Source organism: Lytechinus variegatus, chromosome 19, assembly GCF_018143015.1.
Source record: "Lytechinus variegatus isolate NC3 chromosome 19, Lvar_3.0, whole genome shotgun sequence".
NCBI classification, from domain to species: Eukaryota; Metazoa; Echinodermata; class Echinoidea; order Temnopleuroida; family Toxopneustidae; genus Lytechinus; species Lytechinus variegatus.
In genome coordinates this window covers 8,057,310-8,078,841 of record NC_054758.1, presented here as the reverse complement: position 1 = coordinate 8,078,841, position 21,532 = coordinate 8,057,310, and the positions used below count along the sequence as shown (strand labels likewise).

Sequence of the window (21,532 nt, the reverse complement as noted above, 5' to 3'; positions counted from 1 at the left end):
TCTGTTCAAAGCTAGATCATCAAAATTTTTTAGAAATACAATTTCCAGCCAAAATACATATGCAAAAGAGCTGTCTGTAGATCAAATGTGTCAGAACGTATAATAGGACCTATAAAATGGTGCCAAAGAAATTTGTGTATCTCTTATATTTGTCTATGCCACTTAAAATTTTGACATGAAGTGGAAAAATCACTCTTTCAGATAAGTTGATTTCCTCATTTTTAATTTTGAAGACATGGGGAGCGTTTCATCAATATTTTCATCCGACAAGTTGTCAGATCTGACATCTCTCCATGATTTTGATTGGGTGAGAGGCACTGTTCCTATGGTAACTGTCGGATAAAATGGGACTTGTCGGATAAAACGTCTGACAAGTCCTTTCATGAAACGCCCCGCAGATTACTACTTTCGCTATTTGTAGGAAACCTTCAACGACAACTTATTGTTGGTTTAGGGTGGCAGGTTGCATGATGGCTTCCATATTCATGATATAACAAACGTTTATTCACACTGACAGGGGAAAAAATGCACGTCAAAGGCGACAATTTTTTTAATAATAATAAACTCTAGTCATTTTCACTACTTTAACTGCAATCTGCAGCCTTGTGTAAAATTGTATATAAAACATCACATACATGTAATTATTGCATAGATGAGTATGGAAGAAATGGAAAGAGGCAATGTACATTATAGTATAATATATAGAAACCATCTATAGATAATGCATACCATATTGGAAATATACTTCATAGAATGGAATGATATACAAGCCAACAGTTAGAACTATACAACTTTCCCCTGTGATGTTATGGTAGGACATTATCAAGCTTATTTCGTCCAAAATACTAAGATTCATTCAAATAATCACAAATTGCAATTAACCCTTGATACAAGTTAGCTTGTGTGAAGACAAGAAGAAAAAAATTGTAGTATATTGTCTCCTTCCCATTTATTCACATCGCCTGAGAGCATCGAAATTAAACCTTTTTTAGATAAACAGTATGGTACCTTGTAGTCTGAATTGTGTTCAAGTATCACAGGGCTAAATAATTTCCCATAGACTTAAAGTGGCACTGTAAATAAAATCATAAAAGATAAGGAGGAAATTCGAGGGTTGAATGTTTGCAACCAGTGGATAGGATATGTCTGACATTCCACATCTGACCAGAAAACGGTACCTCGACCGGCTCATTTTCAAAATAAATCAGCATTTATTAAGAATACACCTGACGGGATTAAATTCATCTCTTGAGAGAGTATTATGGCCCTAAATCTTCCGCCAGTAAAAAAAATAGTTCCTAAGTGATGACATACCTTTCCAATTTGGAAAAAGGAAGTTCAGTTGGTACCCTCCCTAGACTACAGTAGATTGTCAGTCATATTCATTCAGTTTTGTCAATCAGCAATATCAAATTTTGGGTCGGCTCGAATGAATATCTTTTGCTTGCCAGTTGTAATTAGGCCCGTGTACCCGGGGGGGGGGGCACTTCCATTCACGAGTGGATACCATGCGCGACCATGGGGTCTCGAAAAGCACCCTAAACACGTAATTTCCATATTCTGAAAATGCACCCCTTAACAAGTATTGGCGTGTGAAACCTTACCCTTTACAAGTATTGGAAACAAAACGATACTCTTGGCAAATATTCCCTGAAATGGACCCCTAAACAAGTACAGGAATGTTTTATTGTTACGGGTCCTTCGGTCGTCGGTTTTATACCTTATTTGGTTTAGTACGAACCCACCTTCTACACCTCGCGCAAATAGGACTCTAAACACGTAGTGTTGGGGTAAAAAAGGACATTCTTTATAAAACATTTTAATTTTGTTTTATCATCCCCGCAAATTCGACCCTAAACACGTAATTTTCCTAGCGAAATAGATACCCTTTTTTCATTATTTTAGTGTTTTTGACACCCTTATCACGTTACGTACGTAACGTGCCCTATCGCGAAAAGGACATCCTTTTTACGTGTTTTTTTGGTCGCGCATGGTATCCACTCGTCAATGTAAGTGGCCCCCCCGGGCCCGTGTATCCTTCACTCTGAACTGGAGATTCGTATTTTCAGTTCACAGTGATCCTTCAGGTCTGTAGTTTGACAGTGAGCAGCGCCATCTGTAGCTAAATGATATTTATAAAATTTTTTCTAAAATCAAAAGCACCTTGAATCAATCCTTTTTTCCAGGAAACAGGGTCAGTGACATGGCATTCAAGACGACCCATAGATGTCATATTTTGTTTTCAAACTAAATTATAGGTGTCATGGGTTACACGGTCAAGACCTCATTGTATATTCTCCTTCGTTCTTTCGTATCTTTCTCCTACCCCTTTTCTCTCCGATTCTTTTTCTCACTATTTTGAAAAACCATAGGGCTGGTCGCCCCTGCCCACGTGATACCCCGCCCCTCTGAGCATGAACATTTACTGGGGCTACCTCTGCTCCTGATTAGCCCCCAAAATGGGTATTGTTTTTGTTATTTGGGACTCTATTATTGACTAAAGTAGTTATCCCGATTTTCTTGTGTTTGTCGCACTATTATATTGGCTATTGTCGACAGGGAACGATGAAAGAAAACAAGGTCTGCTATATAGCAGTGTATATCTCGTTCTTTCAAATTATATGAATATCTTTAATCGTTTCACATATTGTTGTGAATTTCGTTTCATTGTTATTCTCCGAGGTTAGTTGTAGCGAAGTGCATTTCAGGTGACTACAATACATGTTAATGATAATATTATACAAGACTGTAGCGTAGTACTTAGCATAACTCATCTTAAATCCAATTAATAGTTAAGAAGAAAATAATCACTATCAATAATTTATAGAAATATTCCTCATCTTTCTCAGTGAGGTCACCAATCTCACTCCTCCCTGTCTTTTCAATTCAGGGGCGAAAAGCCTATTTTTCTCATGAAATTTCAACGAGCGAATCCCAATCTGTATAAAAGTCTCTTCATTTTCTTTTCATCAGTTTTCGCTTCGTCTAGTCTCCCTGCAACTCGCAGACGTAATAAACTATCGCTAGTTCTTATCACGCTCACATTGGATGACACCTCTGTTCAACAAATTCTCCCGGGTTCCATAATGCTCGAGATGCTGTGGAAAGTACTCCCGGCGATTATATCGCGACGACGATTGCTGTCCATCGGCTTGTGAAGAGCTTGAGATAATACTCCATTTCCACAATCCTTTTGCACTTAAATCCAAAAGTCTAGTTTCAAAGTCACAAGACCAGCATGGCCCTGGTTCATTTTCAACGCCATTTTAAAACAATTGTAATAATAATAATCTTTTAAACGATGCCATTCAAATTGATCCTCGTGTCAGCAATCATAGTGACGTGGTATATATTACGTCAAGCTTTAGAATGGCGGCGTCTTGCGTCCTTTTCACTTCTCTGATTTTATAAAAGTCTAATATCCATCAACAAACTTCGACTCCCAATATGTAAGCAGCTGAGATCATCTCTGCGACTCTTCGTCGACTGTCCGATTCAGCACAGTAGTAGTGGTTGTGGTAGTGGTAGCAACAACACCGTCCATATCGTACGCAACAGTGTGGTCTAGGACGGCCACATGTGTCGGGCTCTCGGGTTCTTTTTCAGGGATGGTGTGCCCGTCGGATGGCCTCGACTTCACGTATCGCTTCCATAAGAGGACAATAATCTATAAAAAAAAAAAAGAAAAATCATTGATAAGTGACCAATGGTGGCAATTCAATTAAAATTTCAAATTTCAATCCCGAAAACGTAATTTTTACCACTTTTTTATATAAAAAAATCAAATCATCAAATTTCCCACTTAATTTAAGATAAAGGTGATCGAATACTTATAAACATGATAAAGTCAGTTTTCATTTATTTATTTTTTTTTATATTTGGGCTAAGATACCCATACAAAAAAGAAGGAGGATGCGGAGAAGGAACGGAAGAAAGAGAAGAATTATACAAAGAAGGTGAGAAAAAAAATAAATAAAAGGAAGAAGAATAAAGAAGGTATTGATGGTGACGGAGAAGAAACAAACAACCCAAAAAAAATGCCATAATGCTCGTTTCGTTTCCGGGAAAAAACCTCTACAGTGCGTATCAAAAAAAAGTGTACACTAAGAAAAAATCCTGTAAAATTATATATTTGTAATATCCTGAAGATTTTTCCACATTTCAACATTGGTACAGATCCATTTAAGCAAATGACGATAAAAGTTTTGAAAAATATTTCCGCTTGAGTGAGCACCACTTACTTATGAAAAGTTAGTGAAAAATGATTTGCGCAGAACGTTGAAATAGTTATGCGAATAAATGTAGGCCTTAATCATGAAGAACACGTGGAATTTAGCTAGTAAAATTGATTTGATGATATCTTTTACCTTTTTAATACTTGTTTCCTTGCCCAGAACACTTCGAAGAGTGAATTGCGCCCCACCCCACTCCCCCACACGCCGAGGCCATCGTGACGATATGTGCTTTAAACTTAACTGTGATTTACATGAAATGGCTCAGGCTTGATTTTTATTTTGTTAATCATTGTCAAGCTTGGAAAAAGTGTGAAGAAACAAGCATTAAATGAAAAATGAAATTTAAACCCACTTTAAATGATACAAACTTAATAAATAAGTGCTGGAGATGTCTGATATAAACTTTCGTCCAGATTCAGTTATGTCCTCAGATCCAGCTGGCACAAAAAAAAATGCAAACTTGAAGGCTGTGCTTACTAAGTGTTGAAATTTCAATTTGGGTTGCAAAATTGTTACAAATTGCTTGAATGTATCCGTTTTATTTCAACTGACTAAAAGTGCAAGGGAAATGTATGAGAAATGTGTCACAGGGTAAGTTTGATTTCGCCCTTTCCCCTTTACACAGCGTGAAAACGAGCATTTCTGCGCAAACAGATTTCTGCGAGCTTTACAAAAATGGACAGTGCTCACTCAAGTGTAACATTCTGTCAAAACTTGTACTTTCATTAGACAGATGAGACCCAAACCCAGGAATATATGTGAAAAAATTACCCACATCTTGTATATTTTTTAATTCCCAGGGCTTTTTCAAAGTGTAAACTTTTTTTTGATACGCACTGTATATATTAAGGCGCACCCATTCAGATAAGGCGAGGCTTATTTATTACCCTCATCCTCTTTATGACCGACTATAGACATAGTTTAGGACGTCAAAAAGAATTTATTGAATATCGGTCATTGGATTATATATAAATCTCAAGAGGTCAGCCAAGACGGATTTCGTTCACGTTATTACCCTCAGGGTGTCTGTCCCAATTCGTGATGAAATTCATATCAATATGGACAAATCACGAATTTTAAGAAAACCCGTGGGAATTTCTGTACCCTATCTTATGACCCCAATATAATGCATCTATTATATTCCAAATACAATGTAATTTGTCGTAACTGAGTCTACTATAATGGAAAGCACAGCGCGTCGTCGAAAATATGTAATAAATATTTTCAGTAACAGGTGATGGATGTGGACGATACTTACGTTTCGTATCCCTGTACATAGAGCACGTTTACATCATGGGTTAAACGAAATTTGAGAACGGGTAAAACTAGCTAGTAATGCAGTGGCTTCTCAAAATTCTAATGAGAGGAAATGCATTGAAAAAGTAGCACCCGGGGGGGGGGGCACTTCCATTCACGAGTGGATACCATGCGCGACCATGGGGTCTCGAAAAGCACCCTAAATATTTTCCATATTTTCCACATTTTCCATATCCTAATTTCCATATTCTGGCGTGTGAAACCCCTCCTTAACAAGTATTGGAAACAAAACGATACTCTTGGCAAATTTTCCCTGAAATGAACCCCTAAACAAGTACAGGAATGTTCTATTGTTACGGGTCCTTCGGTCGTCGGCTTTACCTTTTTGGTTTAGTACAACCCCAGCTTCTAAACCTCGCGCAAATCGGACTCTAAACACGAAGTGTTGGGGCAAAAAGGACATCCTTTGTAAAACATTTTAATTTTGTTTTATCATCCCCGCAAATTCGACCCTAAACACGTAATTTTCCTAGCGAAATAGATACCCTTTTTTCATTATTGTTGTGTTTTTGACACCCGTATCACGTTACGTACGTAACGTGCCCTATCGTGAAAAAGACATCCTTTCTACGTGTTTTTTTTTTGGTTGCGCATAGTATCCACTCGTCAATGTAAGTGCCCCCCGCCCCCTCCCCGGGAAGTAGCATCATTCCGTTTTCAGGAGCGGCGCAGGGGTATTGATTTGAGGAGGGGGGGGGGGGGGGGTTACAGGTATAAAATGTGTACTTAATGGTAAAGTCATAAGAGGTAGAAATATGGACAGTTTGCGTGTTATTACTGCATTTTAGCAATCACTTCAGAGACGCTTTCTGGAACGCAAAAAATCTTGTGTCGATAGCCCTTCACAACAAAACAGTCTTTGTCGAAAACCGGTGAATCAAAACGGTTGTGCCGTCCTGGACTCTGGACAAACGACTTGTTTGCAATTCTTTGTTCGGTGCGAATCTCGGGACGATGTGCCGTCCCTGTCCACTAACTTTCGACAATGACCTCTCATAATTATGTCCATTGCGATTTGACGGGCATTGCCAATAGATTGTCAACGTTGAAGAAAGCGTCTGCGAGCCGAGCAACTGGCCTCCAGTGAGACACGTACACTGTAAAAACTGCGGTGTTAAAACTGACACAAATTGGTGTTAATAGAGGACCACACCCTGAGGTGTTAAAATTACACCCTAGAGATTAAACGTAACACCAAAGAGTGTAAATGTAACAACGAAAGGTGTAATAACAACTATAGGTGTAAAACTAACACCACCAATTTAACACCGGTGTAAAATAACTGGTGTGGTCCTCTATGTACACCGGTTAACACCACAGTTTTTGCTGTGTAGCACTGACTTTTTCAAACTTACCACAATAACGGCAATGACGAAAAGAATTGGCCAGATTGCTTTATGGACAGAAGAAGGTCTCAATCTTTGATTATACGCCTCATTATCTCCTCCTGAAATATGAACAAAGGAAAATTAGGAGATTTAACGCATGAGAAGGGAAGTCGATATAATCTCCCTGCGATATAGCAGGGATTTCGAAATCGTAATCGATACATTGATCTGTTTTCTCACACAATTATATATCAGGGTACTTGATTGTAAAAACAGTGACACTGTCGTTTTCACGTGGGGAATATCGTGAGAGCAGAGTGGTGCGGAAAACCACTTCCTACCGTCAAGGAGGCAGCCAAAAACGAGGATCTAAAATGATGAAATGCTACAGACAAAAAAATGTCGCGTCTGCATTGGTTTCCATGTGACCTTATTCTGAACGACCTCATGATTCAGTCACACTTCAGACATCGTATGGGACCGATCAAAGATATCGTGTCATAGATAAATGACATACTATTTATTAGTTTGGTGTTGGTCGTGTTGTTGTAACTGGAACATGGGAAATTGATTTAAATTATTACAGCTTTTACATGGTGCACATATATATTCTTTTTAATGAGAGCACCGTTAAAAACCAATTAAATAAAAGCTGAGATTGTGGGGGCGTTGTGGTCTAGTGGTTAGGACTCTCGTCTCTCAATCTGAGGGACGTGGGTTCCATCCCAAGCCATGTCGTGTTTTCCTTCAGCAAGAAATTTACCCATATTGTGCTGCACTCAACTCAGGTGAGGTGAGTGGTTGGTTTATACCTTGGAGGAATTTATTTCGTGATACGCTGCGCGTGTAGCAGCTGCTTTGCCAAGCCAGGGTAATTAAGCTACATTACTGTTGAGCACTTCTGATAAAGGAGATGTGAAGCACTTATAATCAAGTAGAGTTTTCAATTTGCGAAAAAAAAAAGGAATTCACTATTTCCATTGGTATGGATTCAATTATTAGAATGTAAACATAATGAACAAAAAGAATATGATTGCCATGATTACGGGGTAAAGTTATGATTGTAGAATGAGGTGGCCGCTCACGTAGGATGAATATTTTCCGGACGTTTGTGATAGAGCGAAATAAGTGAATCGAAAACTTTGATACGATGCCAATGTCATGGGCGGTGATCTCATGGTGTAGTATGTGTGTGTGTGGGGGGGAGGGGACTTGTGCCCCCCCCCCCCCCCGATTTTCACGTTTCATTTATTCAATCTCTATAGGGATAACCGACAAAAAAAATCTCAGGATGAAAACAATATATATCAAGCTGAATGGGCTTGATTGTGTGGGAAAGTTGGTGGAACGAAATTAGAAATACAAACATAAATCTGTCCTAAGGAATGTGCTATGACTCTCAGTAATTCGTGTACAAAAGTTTTTACAGCTCGCTCCCTTTTGCATTTAGATAAAGATGTCTTCAGTCTTCTGACAAAGGGAAAGCAATTTTCCTCTATACAAAGGATGATAAGATATCACTCATTTCAACTAAGTGCTAGTCAATAATAATGACATACGACAGTTATGAATTAAATGTTGCGCTTATATTTCACCACAACTCAGTGATATGCAAAAGAGAGAGTCGTCAATTGCAGCACCCAAAGGGATGCTTATGAGTGCAGTTATGCTCATTTGTGCACGTGTAAGGGTGTATTATAGCTATATTAACACAATATAGGGTGCAGAGTTGTAATGACGATCCAAATTTGAACTTTTTTTTAATGTTAAGTATATGCACCTTAAGTTAAAAGGTGAAAAGTTGTACATTTTAGGATGCAACCGAGCATTTTGGGGTGCAAATAATTTTCCCTTTTCCCCCGAGGTGCAAGATTACACCCCGAAACGTTGATACAAGTGTTTTATTTAGGGTTTAAAAAACCCCCTCAGAGTATGTAAAATGAAATACAAAGTAAATGGTGGATGGGGACGTCACGAGTCTCCTCATTTGCACACCGACTAAGTTGTCGGTGCACATAACTGTTTTCTGAAATTAAGCGAAACGTTAAAATATAACTTTTCTATTTCACATCTGATAGCGATGGAATTGAAACTGTTATCATAGTTTATGTTAGTTATATTTTTCTTTTATATAATTCAACATTTTGATGGGGTGGACTTCCACTTAAAAAGAATGACGTATTTTGCAGAATCCAAGATTCTTGCAATAGGGATATACAAGGGTAAGAAACGCAACAGATGAAGAAAACCGGACCTTCTGGTATAGGACTGTTAACAGGTATCCCCAACACGCAAACAAGTTTATGATTTATATCAGATAATGTCAAAAGGGCCGCTTTATATTTATGTATTTATTTTTAGACGTCATCGATCAATGGGGAGCGTATGACCTTTGACTTCATGACGGGGTTCATTGGAAGGTCACTGGCTTAGAGTAAGTTGCTTGATGATAGGTCCATGATGATACCTGGAAATTGTAAATGAGAATTCCCCGATGATACTGCATCTCTTTATTTTCGTTTGTGAAAATACGAAAATTGAAAGTGTGTTTTAGTTTGCATTCTGTGCGGTTCGAATTCCCATATGGGCAAGAACTTAATTTATACAAAACATATTTGCAATGCCCCTCCCCCATTCTGTCTCTTCCTTTCTCTTATTTTACGTCATATAAATTCACTTACATTTTCTTTCTTTTAAATGATAGTAAATCTTTTGATTTATAGATGTGTGGAAGTTTTTTAATGATTTTTTTTCGGGGGGGGGGGGGGGTGGGCCGGAGTTGAAACATTTCTATGAAGTGTGTTTTTTTCTGTTTAGGACCCAAAATTGAACAAGCTTGTTAGTTTTTGTCTCACCTGCATAGCAGAGTGAGACTATAGGCGCCGCTTTTCCGACGGCGGCGGCGGCGGCGGCAACATCAAATCTTAACCTGAGGTTAAGTTTTTGAAATGACATCATAACTTAGAACGTATATGGACTTAGTTCATGACAATTGGCCATAAGGTTAATCAAATATTACTGAACATCCTATTAGAGTTTCATGTCACATGACCAAGGTCAAAGGTCATTTAGGGTCAATGAACTTAGGCCGAAATGGGGTATTTGTTGAATTACCATCATAACTTTGAAAGTGTGTTGGTCTAGTTCATAAAACTTGGACATAAGAGTAATCAAGTATCACTGAATATCCTGTGCGCATTTTAGGTCACATGACCAGGGTCAAAGGTCAATGAACTTTGGCCATAATTGGGGTATCTGTTGAATTACTATTATAACTTTGCAAGTTTATTGATCTGACTTTTGAAACTTGGACCTAAGAGTAATCAAGTATCACTGAATATCTTGTGCAAGTTTCAGGTCACATGATCAAGGTCAAAGGTCATGTGAGATCAATGAACTTTGGCCGCATTGGGGGTATTTGTTGAATTACCATCCTATCTCTGTAAGTGTATTGGTCTAATTCATAAAACGTGGAAATAAGAGTAACCAAGTATCACTGAACATCTCGTGCGAGTTAGAGTAGTATTCAAAGTCAGCACTGCTGCTATGTTGAATCGCGTGATGCAGGTGGGACGGCCAGAGGCATTCCACTTGTTATGCCTATCCTACAAGCTTTATGAATTGATATACCCCCAGGCTATACCTTATCAATGTTGTACTTAGGCCTATATATATATACATAAAGAGAGCAAATAAACTCTCTCTTTCTTCAATATTAAGGCAAGACATTCGGAAAAATGCAAGTGCATGATTAGCGGACCTGCTTTAGCTCCATTCGATATATTGAAATTTCAGATTGGATTATAAGAAAATATAAGAGGAAAATTAACATCTTCAACATGAACTTTCGTGTATTACATTGAGAAGCCTCTCGCATTCATCCAGCATAAACATAGACATATTATCTTAAAGGGGAATGAAACTTTTGGAAAAAGTAGGTTTGTGTCAAAACAGAAAAATCAGAGAATAAGAACAAAAAAGTGTGAGAAAAATCGGATAAATAATGAGAACGTTATGAGCATTTCAATATTGCAATCACTAATGCCATGGAGATCCTCTCGTTGGCAATGCGACAAGGATGTGTGATGTCACATGTGAACAACTTTCCCTTTGATGGACTATAAAATACCCCCAAAATGTCTCTTTTTTTTCTTTTTCTTATCATGATACAAACTCTTTGTCCCCGATTAAAAAAAAAAATCTGTATTACATGCCCTCCTATAGAACACATGATCTACTGATACATATGATAAAAAGGCAGTTTAAGTGAAATATATACTAAAGTAATGGGGAGAGTTGTTCACAAGTGACATCACACATCTTTGTGGCATTGCCAGTGAGAGGATCTCCGTCGCATTAGTGATCGCAATATTAAAATGCTCATAATTTTGTCTGATTTTTCTCAAACTTTCGTTGATCTGTTTCTTTGATTTTCCTGTTTTCACACAAGCTCTCTTGTTCCAAAGGTTTCATTCTCCTTTAAGCATGTTAAGTGGAACTTTGTGCAAAAGGAAATGCAATGTTTGAATACGGTCGCGCTAAATCACAAATAAACAAAGAATTATGTAACTGGATCCACGAGTGTCCTCGGACATTGTCGGAAGAGCGTTCGTTGTGAGTAAGCTTATGCTAAAAGTACCCCGAACTCTTCATCAAACATGAATGTGTCAAAAGAAATCCACGACAAAAAAAGTTCCAAAGAAACCTGCTTTTAGAGGGTAGCCTATAAAGAATAACACTTGAACAATACACAACATAGGCCTACAGTACAGGAAGGGGGACACGGTATATATGGATCGAAAAAGAGGTTGAAGAAAGGATTGACCTCCTTTTCACTACAAACCGGCTATTCATCATTGTGCAGAGGGAACTATTCCTGTAAGAATGATCCCCTACCACCCCCCCCCCCTCACCTTCTGCAGAAAGTTGGTGGAGTGGGACAGCGGATTATTCGAGGATTTAATTTGCACTGGACGAACAAGAGCAAATATGTCGTTGTCCAGAGTCAAGAGATTCCGATGCTGTCCCGGTCAACCGACTTTCGACAAAGGCCTCTCAACTCTCCATTGCGATTTGCTTTTACATTTTCAAAGGAATTGGTGCGTTGTAGAATGATCCCCTACCTATACCCCCCCCCCCCTCTTTCGGCCATATTAATTCATCTGACAGTGTCTGAATCATGTTATCTCTTGCCAGGGAAGAAACAAAAAATACTTTACCGATGCTTAAAACTACTACGCGGGATGGTGGGGGCAGATCAACCCCCCCCCAAAAAAAAAAAAGTAGTCTAGACTTTCGCTAAGCATAATCGCAATGAGATTCCAGACAATAGCTCGATCGGTAGAGAGGGGGTTTTGGATTCCGGTGACCCGGCTTCGATTCCCAAGTGGTGCGCTATTGCCCTTTGGTAAGGCATTTATCTTCATTACCAGGTCCCTCGGAGAGGGCCCTAAGCCGTTGGTCCCCTGGTTGCTCGCTCACAGGCATTTGTACTTTCTTAGCAGTCAGGTAAAAAACTCGGTATAATATTCAATAATTTAGGTGGATCAGTATGTACTATGACCGATATTGTTTGAATTCCATTTAACATTGGCTCTAACAGTATCAGACCTCGGCCCTATTCGATCTCTCTCTACAAGGGATGTGAAAATGACATGAGTTAAAAAAAAATCAAATTTAACCCCCCCCCCCCACTAAGGTTAACATTTTCCATCCATTTCATATCACATGGGAAGATCATTGGCAAAACATCCGAGTGCTGCATTATGCGATGGAAGACAACGTATCCGTAAGAGAGGCATGCTAATTTCATCATGGAGTGCATTGTTTAACCTTCTAAAAGGAACTTCGAATTTGGGTATCAAGGTTGTTGCTTGCACGAAGGCCACAAGTAAACAACGAGACCTTCCCATAAATGTTACAGCCGGACTTTTCGCATTTACTGCGGGGAAACTTTCTACAACGCACCAATTCCTTTGAAAATGTAAGGCAAATCACAGTGGAGAGTTGAGAGGCCTTTGTAGAAAGTCGGTGGACCTGGACAGCATCGGAATCTCTCGACTCTGGACAACGACATATTTAAAAATTGTTCGTCCAGTGCAAATCTTCGAATAATCCGCTGTCCCAATCCACCAACTTTCGACAAAAGCCTCTCAGCTCTCCCAGTGTTATTTCAATTGCATTTTCAAAGGAATTGATGCGTTGTAGAGAATTTCCCCATACACTGCAAAAACTCCGGTGTCGATTTAACACCAGCCCGGAATCTGTATAATATGTCCACACCAAAGAAGTATTGAAACAACACCAGTTTGGAATCAAATCAGTGCTGTTTCAATTTTAATTGGTGTTGTATAAACACCTATTAGGTATTACTTCTGAAGGTTTCCATGGCGAAGAAGAATAGTGTAGTAGGTTTCACGGTACACCATGTATCTTTCTTGGGCAAGTGTTGGTCCTAAAAAGGACCACCCGATCTCGATGTTTCGGCAAGTGTGTTCTTGTCGTCCTCAGGAGAAAATCTATCTGGTATTAGACCGAAACCAAACTGGTGTAGTTTTTAACACCTCTCTGGTGCGGACATATATTCCGGGCTGGTGTTAAATCAACACCAGTGTTTTCGCAGTGTAGTAAATGTGAAAAATACATACTGTACAAACCTGGTAATGTTGATCCATCCTTCGGTGAGACTGAGTGGTAGACTATTCCATTGTGTTCACTCGGCGTTCGACTACCCGGTTGTGTGTTCGGTGGCGAAGTCGACGGCTCGGTACTCGTAATGCTAGGGGTCGTCGGTGCTGGATAAAAACAATGCAAAGTAAAGTTAACCGTTAACCGGGACATAAAAAAGAATTACCCATAATCGTAGTTAATGTTCACAAATTTTACTAAAATCGTAGTCGAATTATCGTGGTAATGGGCGTACTAGACTGACAGTTATGTGATTTGGGTAGAGAGAGGAAAAAATCAAACAAAAATATGGAAAACTCACAATGTTTTGCATTATTTTAGTAAAAACAGGTATCTGCGTGATCTCATGAATATGCATGAGTGAACAGATGATGTCATCTCCACTTATCATTTTTCATTTTATTGTATAACATACCGCTTATCCATATATTTTTTTAAAATGTGATTATCAGTATATCGTTGTTGTTTTGGAGGTTGTTTTTCAACTAAATATGTAAATGTACATGGGGCCCGTTTCATAAAGAGATACAACTGTTGTAACTGTATCATTATGGCAACAGGGCCCAGCAGCCAATTAAAATCTAGGTTGCCATGGTAATTGACATTATGGCAAAGTTACAACAGTTGAAACTGTTTATGAAACGGGCCTATATAGCAACAAATGTCATTATTTTAAAACACTTCTTCATGAAATAATTGGCAGCTATACAACTGCATTAAAATACAATACTTTGTATACTCACCGGAAGTTGTTGTAGCTGGTATTACGCGAAGCATTCTGGTTGGATGACGTGAACAATTTCCTTCGACATCCGGCCAGCAGCATCCGTACAATCCGGAGTCCTCCGAACGTAACCGAAATATCGTCATTGTACAGTTAATACGGTTGGTCACGCTATCCCGAGTAGCACCCGAACGGATGTGCCGCGTGTCTTCGGCTATCCCCGTAGAGTTTCTCGTGAATCGGATCCTAGTTCGGCATATGGTGTCAGCGGCGATGACGTTGTTTGTGAGGCTAACCTTACAAGCGAGCGTAAAATTGGAACCTTCCATTGCTGACCATCCGTTGAGGGTGGTTATGATCGTCGCTGTAGAAATGATAAAAAAACAATCTATTGAATAAGCCTCTAGAATACAATTCCCAGATTTTTGTTCAATTCAATTCGGTGTAAAACAGTTCAGAGACGCATACAAAGTTCACAGAAAATAGAAAAATACACGAAAGTGATATATACATGTACTTGCGAACTAACAAAAGATAGGTCGATTCGGAGAAGTGGACATTCACGGAATTTCTAGGAAAACACAATTTTCAGGACAAATATATATGAAGTTACGAAAGAAAAAAAAGTGGAAACCATTAATACACTGTACACAGCAAAAACTGTGGTGTTAACCGGTGTACATAGAAGACCACACCAGTTGTTTTACACCGGTGTTAAATTGGTGGTGTTAGTTTTACACCCATAGGTGTTATTACAACACCTTTGGTTGTTATATTTACACTCTTTGGTGTTATGTTCAATCCCTCGGGTGCAGTTTTAACACCTCAGGGTGTGGTCCTCTATTAACACCAACTGGTGTCAGTTTTAACACCGCAGTTTTTACAGTGTATAAGCCGAATCCAAATTGAAACAAAATCGGAGCATTAATGGTTCCGTATTTTTCATTGGGAAGAAAATGAGGGACAGAATTAAATGTACATCCACAATGTAAAAAAAAATAAAATTCAGTCATTAGGCTGCGGGCATGCATTGTTATTTCAATTTTAAAAAAATATTAAATTGCACTATAAAAAAATTTTTTAACATTTTAAATCGCTTTATCATGAATTATCGGTGTATGTATCACCGAATGACAAAGAATGTGATATTTAAGACACCGAGGAACACGAAGTACTAGTTGTTTGGTTGATTGGTTGATTGGTTGATCGCTTGATTGATTGTTGACTTGTCTGTCTACTGATTGATTAATATACTTACTGAATGATTGATCAATATAATTGATCGATTTATGTATTGATCGACTGATAGATTGAGTGATTGATTGATTGATTGAATGACATTGATTGATCGATCGAATGATTTACTAATCGATTGATTGATTGACTGATGCATTAATTGATTGATTGATTATCGATCGCTAAGGTTGGGTGCAGCACAATTTGAGTATATTTTGCTGAATAAAATTGGATTCGAAATCATGACCGTCGAGAGCCAGAACTACTTCACCCTGTCGCCTCCTTCCCGAACGCCTCCTTATTAATACCGCCAACCTTTAAAACAAGTTTCCAATCATTAGTCAATTTCACTTTTTTTTACATCTAAGTACAAGCTATCGCCTAACAGTGTGAATGCTGGCAATTACGCAGATTAATTGTTTTAATTTGAAACACGAACCCTCGTTTTTTTATCCGATAGTGTTTAAAATTCTGACACTCATGTGGCAATATCCTGATACCAACTTCCGAACGGTGTTACACCATCATCAATCATGTGAAGTGTTTCTATCCCATAAGCGGCCTGATTATAACAATCCATTGATGTTTGGTATAACATCCGTGTTATCTGTGAAAATAATCACCGTTCAAACTTCTCATGACACGATGGATTCGACGGTATTTAAATGTGCTCATTAGCAGGCTAATCATTATTTAAGTGGCAACACGACCAAAGAAAAGCAACAACGGATGTTAGATATTTTATACATGCATACTTCACCTATGACCGCGAAGTAACTGCGATTAGCCTGTTGACGTTTTCAATACGAAAATGTAATTTTGTGACGGACTTTGACATGATACTAAAAAAATATATGTCATTTTTTTTTCTTCCCGTTTCTTTTGACAAATTTTTCTTTCATTTTGAAATAAGAAGGGTAGGCCTCATTGCCCCCCCCCCCCTCCGCTATATAGCCGCGATGTATTTATCATAATCATCATCATGAATGGGAGGTCTTTAGATAATCTGACCTTGCCATACGACAAACGGGAAATAATTCTTATAAGAGGACAATCGATGTTCCATTGTCAACTGCTCTACATTTAGATTTAAATTAAGTTTAATTACGAAAAGGAAGAATTAGCATGGTACCGGCCTGTATGGAAGCTTTTTCGTACCACCAAGAGGTACAGAATTTTCTCGCAATGTCTAAGCCCTACTTTAAAGGACAAGTCCACCCCAACAAAAACTTGATTTTAATAAAAAGGGAAAATTCAACAAGCATAACACTGAAAATTTCATCAAAGTCGGATGTAAAATAAGAAAGTTATGACATTTTAAAGTTTCGCTTCATTTCACAAAACGGTTATATGCACATGTCGGTCGGTATCCAAATGAGGGAACTGATGACATCACTCACTCCTTATTTCTTTTGTATTTTATAATATGAAATATGAAATATTTTGATTTTCTCGGCATTGTCATGTGAAATGAAGTTTCATTCCTCCCTGAACTAGTGGAATTCCATTATTTAAACATTTTATGCTTCAGGCAAGGAGGTCCTCATCGTCAAATTCGTAAAACGTGAAATATTGTATAATTCAAACAATAAAAAACAAAAGAAATAGTGAGTGAGTGACATCATCAACTCTCTCATTTGGATGTAACTGGCTCGTTCATATAACTATTTTGTTTAAAAATAAGCGAAACTTTGAAATGTCATAACTTTCTTATTTTACATCCAATCTTGAAGGAATTTTCAGCATTGTGCTCATCTGATTTTTCTCTATTAATTCAAATCAACATTTTTCTGAGGTGGACTCGACCTTTAAAGAATACCAGGGGCCTGTAACACAAAGGTTACCGATTAATCGTACGCTTGATATTTTTACAATTGGTCGTACATTGTAGTGAATGCAATCAGTCGTAGAAAAATGTTTTGCTATCATTGCTAAGCTTTGTGTTACGGGCCCCGGCCAGGTATAGTTTTCTGAACATTTGCCTTAACTTTTCTTGTAATTATTCTTGTAAGGCAGTGAGATAACAGCTAGCGAAAATTGCCTCTAATCGACTCTCTTTAGTTTTAACCGACATACTCCGACGCCATGCATCGATCTGAACATGGAGGGAAGCATGATCTGAAATAGGTTTCGCCTTTGCGAATATCGTATAATCGTACGTAAAGCAAACTTAATCACGAATATTTATGTATCTCCAAGGAAACTTATTGAAAAAGAGAGGCAATCCTTTTAAAAAATTAATCATTTTGGAACGTACACGATATCTAAAGGAATGTCGTACACTGTGAAAACTGTGGTGTTAAAACTGACACCAATTGGTGTTAATGGAGGACCACACCCTGAGGTGTTAAAATAACACCCTAGAGATTGAACATAACATCAAATAGCGTAAATGTAACAACCAAAGGTGTTGTAATAACACCTACGTATATGTGTTAAACTGACACCACCAATTTAACACCGGTGTAAAATAACTGGTGTGGTCCTCTTTGTACACCGGTTAACACCACAGTTTTTGCTGTGTAAAAGGTAACAGTTTACTCAGCCGATTTCTTCTCATTTGCTTTTTTTAGACAGAAAGAGAGAGGGGAGAGAGAGGCGTAAGGATACGTAGAGGAAATGTGCACACTGCGCTTTGTCAATTTTGTAATCTCTTCTTTGTTTCTTTATATAAAGGTACTAAAAACTCACTTTAATCCACTACCTCCCAAGCGGCAAATCTATATTGTAGGATTTTGTTGAAAATTGTTCATGGCATCAGGCCTATTTATTCGGTTATTTTCAAGCTTCGCCTCGGCATTATTCGGTTCTTAGAGGGTCACCGATGAAGCGTTCAGATAGAAAATGCTGTGGTATGAATAACTTTTTTTCATGGAAAATTGTGAAGTCATTATTTTTTTTTGAAAATCAAATGACTATAACCTGACCGTGGGAGTAGTGCCCTATAGAGATTAAATTATTTTTTTAGGTCCAAATGTAGCCTTTAACACTATCAAAGATGCATAGCAGCATATAGTGTTCAGATATAAAAACATTTGGCCCAGAACATTACGCATGATTAAACAAAATACTTATCATGGAGTACGTTAGTCGGTTGCTAGCGAGAACACGCAAGATGATGGGTATTATATTTTCTAAAACAATAGTGGTGTGGAATGTTTTATATATATGTATATATATAATCATCTCATACGACCGATCAATAGAAGTAGTTATTAGTATCAGTCATTAGATAATTGACTGGTCACGTGATGAGTTGCAGCCAGTCATGTGATCAGGATCCATTATCACCATTTTATGAATAAAAAATTGATGTAGTATATTGATTATAAACTCGTTTGAGTAAGCATACGACCAGCGCAAGTCTTAATATCATGCGGTACATTAATAAAATAGCTCCCCCCCCCCTCCTGCGTGTTGAAAGATTTGTTTTAATTTTTTTTTAATAGGTGAACATATAGCGAACATTATCTTATCATTCAGATGTCTAGTGTGATCTTCTACTTGAAAGTCAGCTATCGTCTATATAACAGATGAACGGCAGTGACCGATAAGCCTTATATGCATCGGAAGTTATTAGTAGCCCAGACATAGGCAATGTGGTCCAGGGTCCAACAGGAATGATGGCTCCTTCAGATGAGACAATATTTTTCAAGGGGAAATATACGTATTTACACATTTACAAGTAAAGGTTCATGTTTGCACGTGACATGAAACACCTGCCAACCTTTATATTTGGATGCGATACATATTTTAAAGCCAAGATTAACAAAATAGGCCTACAAACATGTGACAAAGGAAGAAATGTTCGTTTGCACTCTGAAGTTTAAACTCGGTAGACCCGAGGCTGCAGAAAAATGTTCACTCAGCTCGTTTACACAATAAAGATGCAACCCTGCACCCTCGAGGGTGCAGAGTGTCCCCTAAACTCTGCATCCTTGAATGTGCATAATGTACTCCCAACTCTGCGCCATTGATGTGGCATACTGTACACACAATTTGTGTGCACCATAAAGGTTCAACCCTGCACCCTTGACATGGCACAGAGTGTTCCCTCAACTCTGCACCCTTTCTTGAAGGTGCAACAGTGTAGCCTATTACACTATCAAAGATGCATAGCAGCATATAGTGTCCAGATTTGAACCCCTGTACTTCTTCGTGTGAATGGCTAAATTGCTTACGTTCTAAAGCAAGGCCTAAAATAACAATGGGAATAAATGAGAGCTTTGTGGAGGAATTGGGGGTATTTTTCTTCATTGATAAAGAAAACAAACTCTTATACTGGATACGAAAAATATATATATACAATAACTTTGATTATCTATATGAAAGGTTTTCCATTTAGTCAGCCCCCACGCTTGTTGTATCTGCCCCCAAACTTTCAAAACTATTCCGCGGCAGTTGAATTATTCATTTGAGCAATATGGCTCTTAAAATAGGACACCCACTTATGATAAGCTTTAGAATTTTGAAAATGTCATTTGTAAGGAAATAGTTTTCTTTTATTCCGAATGTACTTTTTGCCCTATTCACTGTTGTTATATCCCACCTTCTTTTAGCCTCTGTACTTCGAGCTTTATAAATAGACTGGAATCGTTTTTTTTTAATTCGGAAATATAGGTGTGTTTGCTTGTTTTGTAAGTAGAGTTTAAAGCTGATTGCTATTCATTGATTCTGCAACTGACGCATGTTTTAATAATTCGGATCCGATTCCCCTCTTTTGGGCCTCGGTGCTTCAAAAAAGGATGATTTCGAATTAATAACGATCCATTATTAAAGTGGTATGCGATTATTGCGATTGATATGTGAATATTGAAATAAGGAGCATGTCGTGAAATCACAATCCTGAGTCGTTATGTGACTCAACTATACACATAAAGAATAACCTTACAATAATGAACTTAATTATGAGCCTCCTAACTATTTTCTTAACATTCAAATAAAGGCGTGATTTGTTTAATTTTTCATCATTTTTCTGTTTAAAAATATTTTGAAAGGATATTGAAATAAGGGTCAGCAGATAGTACACCTTTAAATTTTTTTGATATTTTAGTGAAAATATTTCCGATTTTTTTTTAATTGCTGAAATATAGTCGTATAAACGGCCCTTGCACTGCATGTACCAATACCATTGAACACTCGGGTGTCTTCTTTATGGCAGTTGTTACTAATCATACTAATGCCTAAATTAACAGCTCAATAAAATATGTGATTGTGATTTGATGAGAGGAACTGATCTCGTAGCATTTGAACAATTATTTCAATCCGATTTAGATGAAATTTTCAGTATTTTTTCTATGAATTTTACTCTATTTATTGAGATAAAAATATTTCCAGCCTGGACCATCCCTTTAAGGACATTTCAAACGAGTTTCATTGGACATAATAATATCTTCCGGCTCCCGTTCCTGTTCAACAATAGCTAGACACGTGTTCTTACTTACAATAAAATAACTAACGTGTTTACACCAACAATTGTTTAATATGCATAAGACCTCAATCAAGTTCAAGGTCACGTATTATTATAGCAATCGGAAGTTATCTTCAGCGCCGTTTGACATTGGATCACTAATTACGGCGGCAAATACTTCATGGATCGCATGTGCTTCAGTCCCATCAGCTGAATCCCAGTCCAACCAGCTTAAACCGACTCCATACCAATCTAAGGTCGTCGTTTCTGCACATGACATCGCTCAGTCGGTACAGGCATCGGATTCCAGCATGTCCGGTTACCCGGGTTCGATTCCTACTAGGTGCGCTAGTGGCCCTTTGTAAGATCTTTATCCTCATTACCAGGTCTCACCGAGAGGACATTAAACCTTTGATCCTATGGATGCTTGCTTTCAAGCACTCATGCATTCTTAATAGTCAGGTAAAAAAATCATCAAGGAGTTCTGAATAAAAACAGTTATTTCTTGATTGGCTTTACGGGTATGAATCATTCAAACGCGTGTGAATTCCTCTCACAAATGGCGATCCTTTCCGGAATTAAAGGTCTGTTTTTA

General features: G+C 38.0%; 1 protein-coding gene across 1 annotated transcript in view; it reads right to left on the bottom strand.

Annotated features, from left to right (window-relative positions):
* Positions 1 to 2,030: 2,030 nt before the first annotated feature.
* LOC121405889 overlaps positions 2,031 to 21,532 on the bottom strand; it is a 32,405-nt gene continuing 12,903 nt past the window's right edge. Inside the window, exons 2-5 of the mRNA XM_041596879.1 lie at positions 14,311 to 14,655; positions 13,537 to 13,674; positions 6,908 to 6,999; positions 2,031 to 3,667 (exon numbers count right to left, since the gene is read on the bottom strand). Of these exons, the coding sequence (XP_041452813.1) occupies positions 3,464 to 3,667; positions 6,908 to 6,999; positions 13,537 to 13,674; positions 14,311 to 14,655 (779 nt within the window). The 3' untranslated portion in view covers positions 2,031 to 3,463. The remainder of the gene's footprint in view (positions 3,668 to 6,907; positions 7,000 to 13,536; positions 13,675 to 14,310; positions 14,656 to 21,532) is intronic.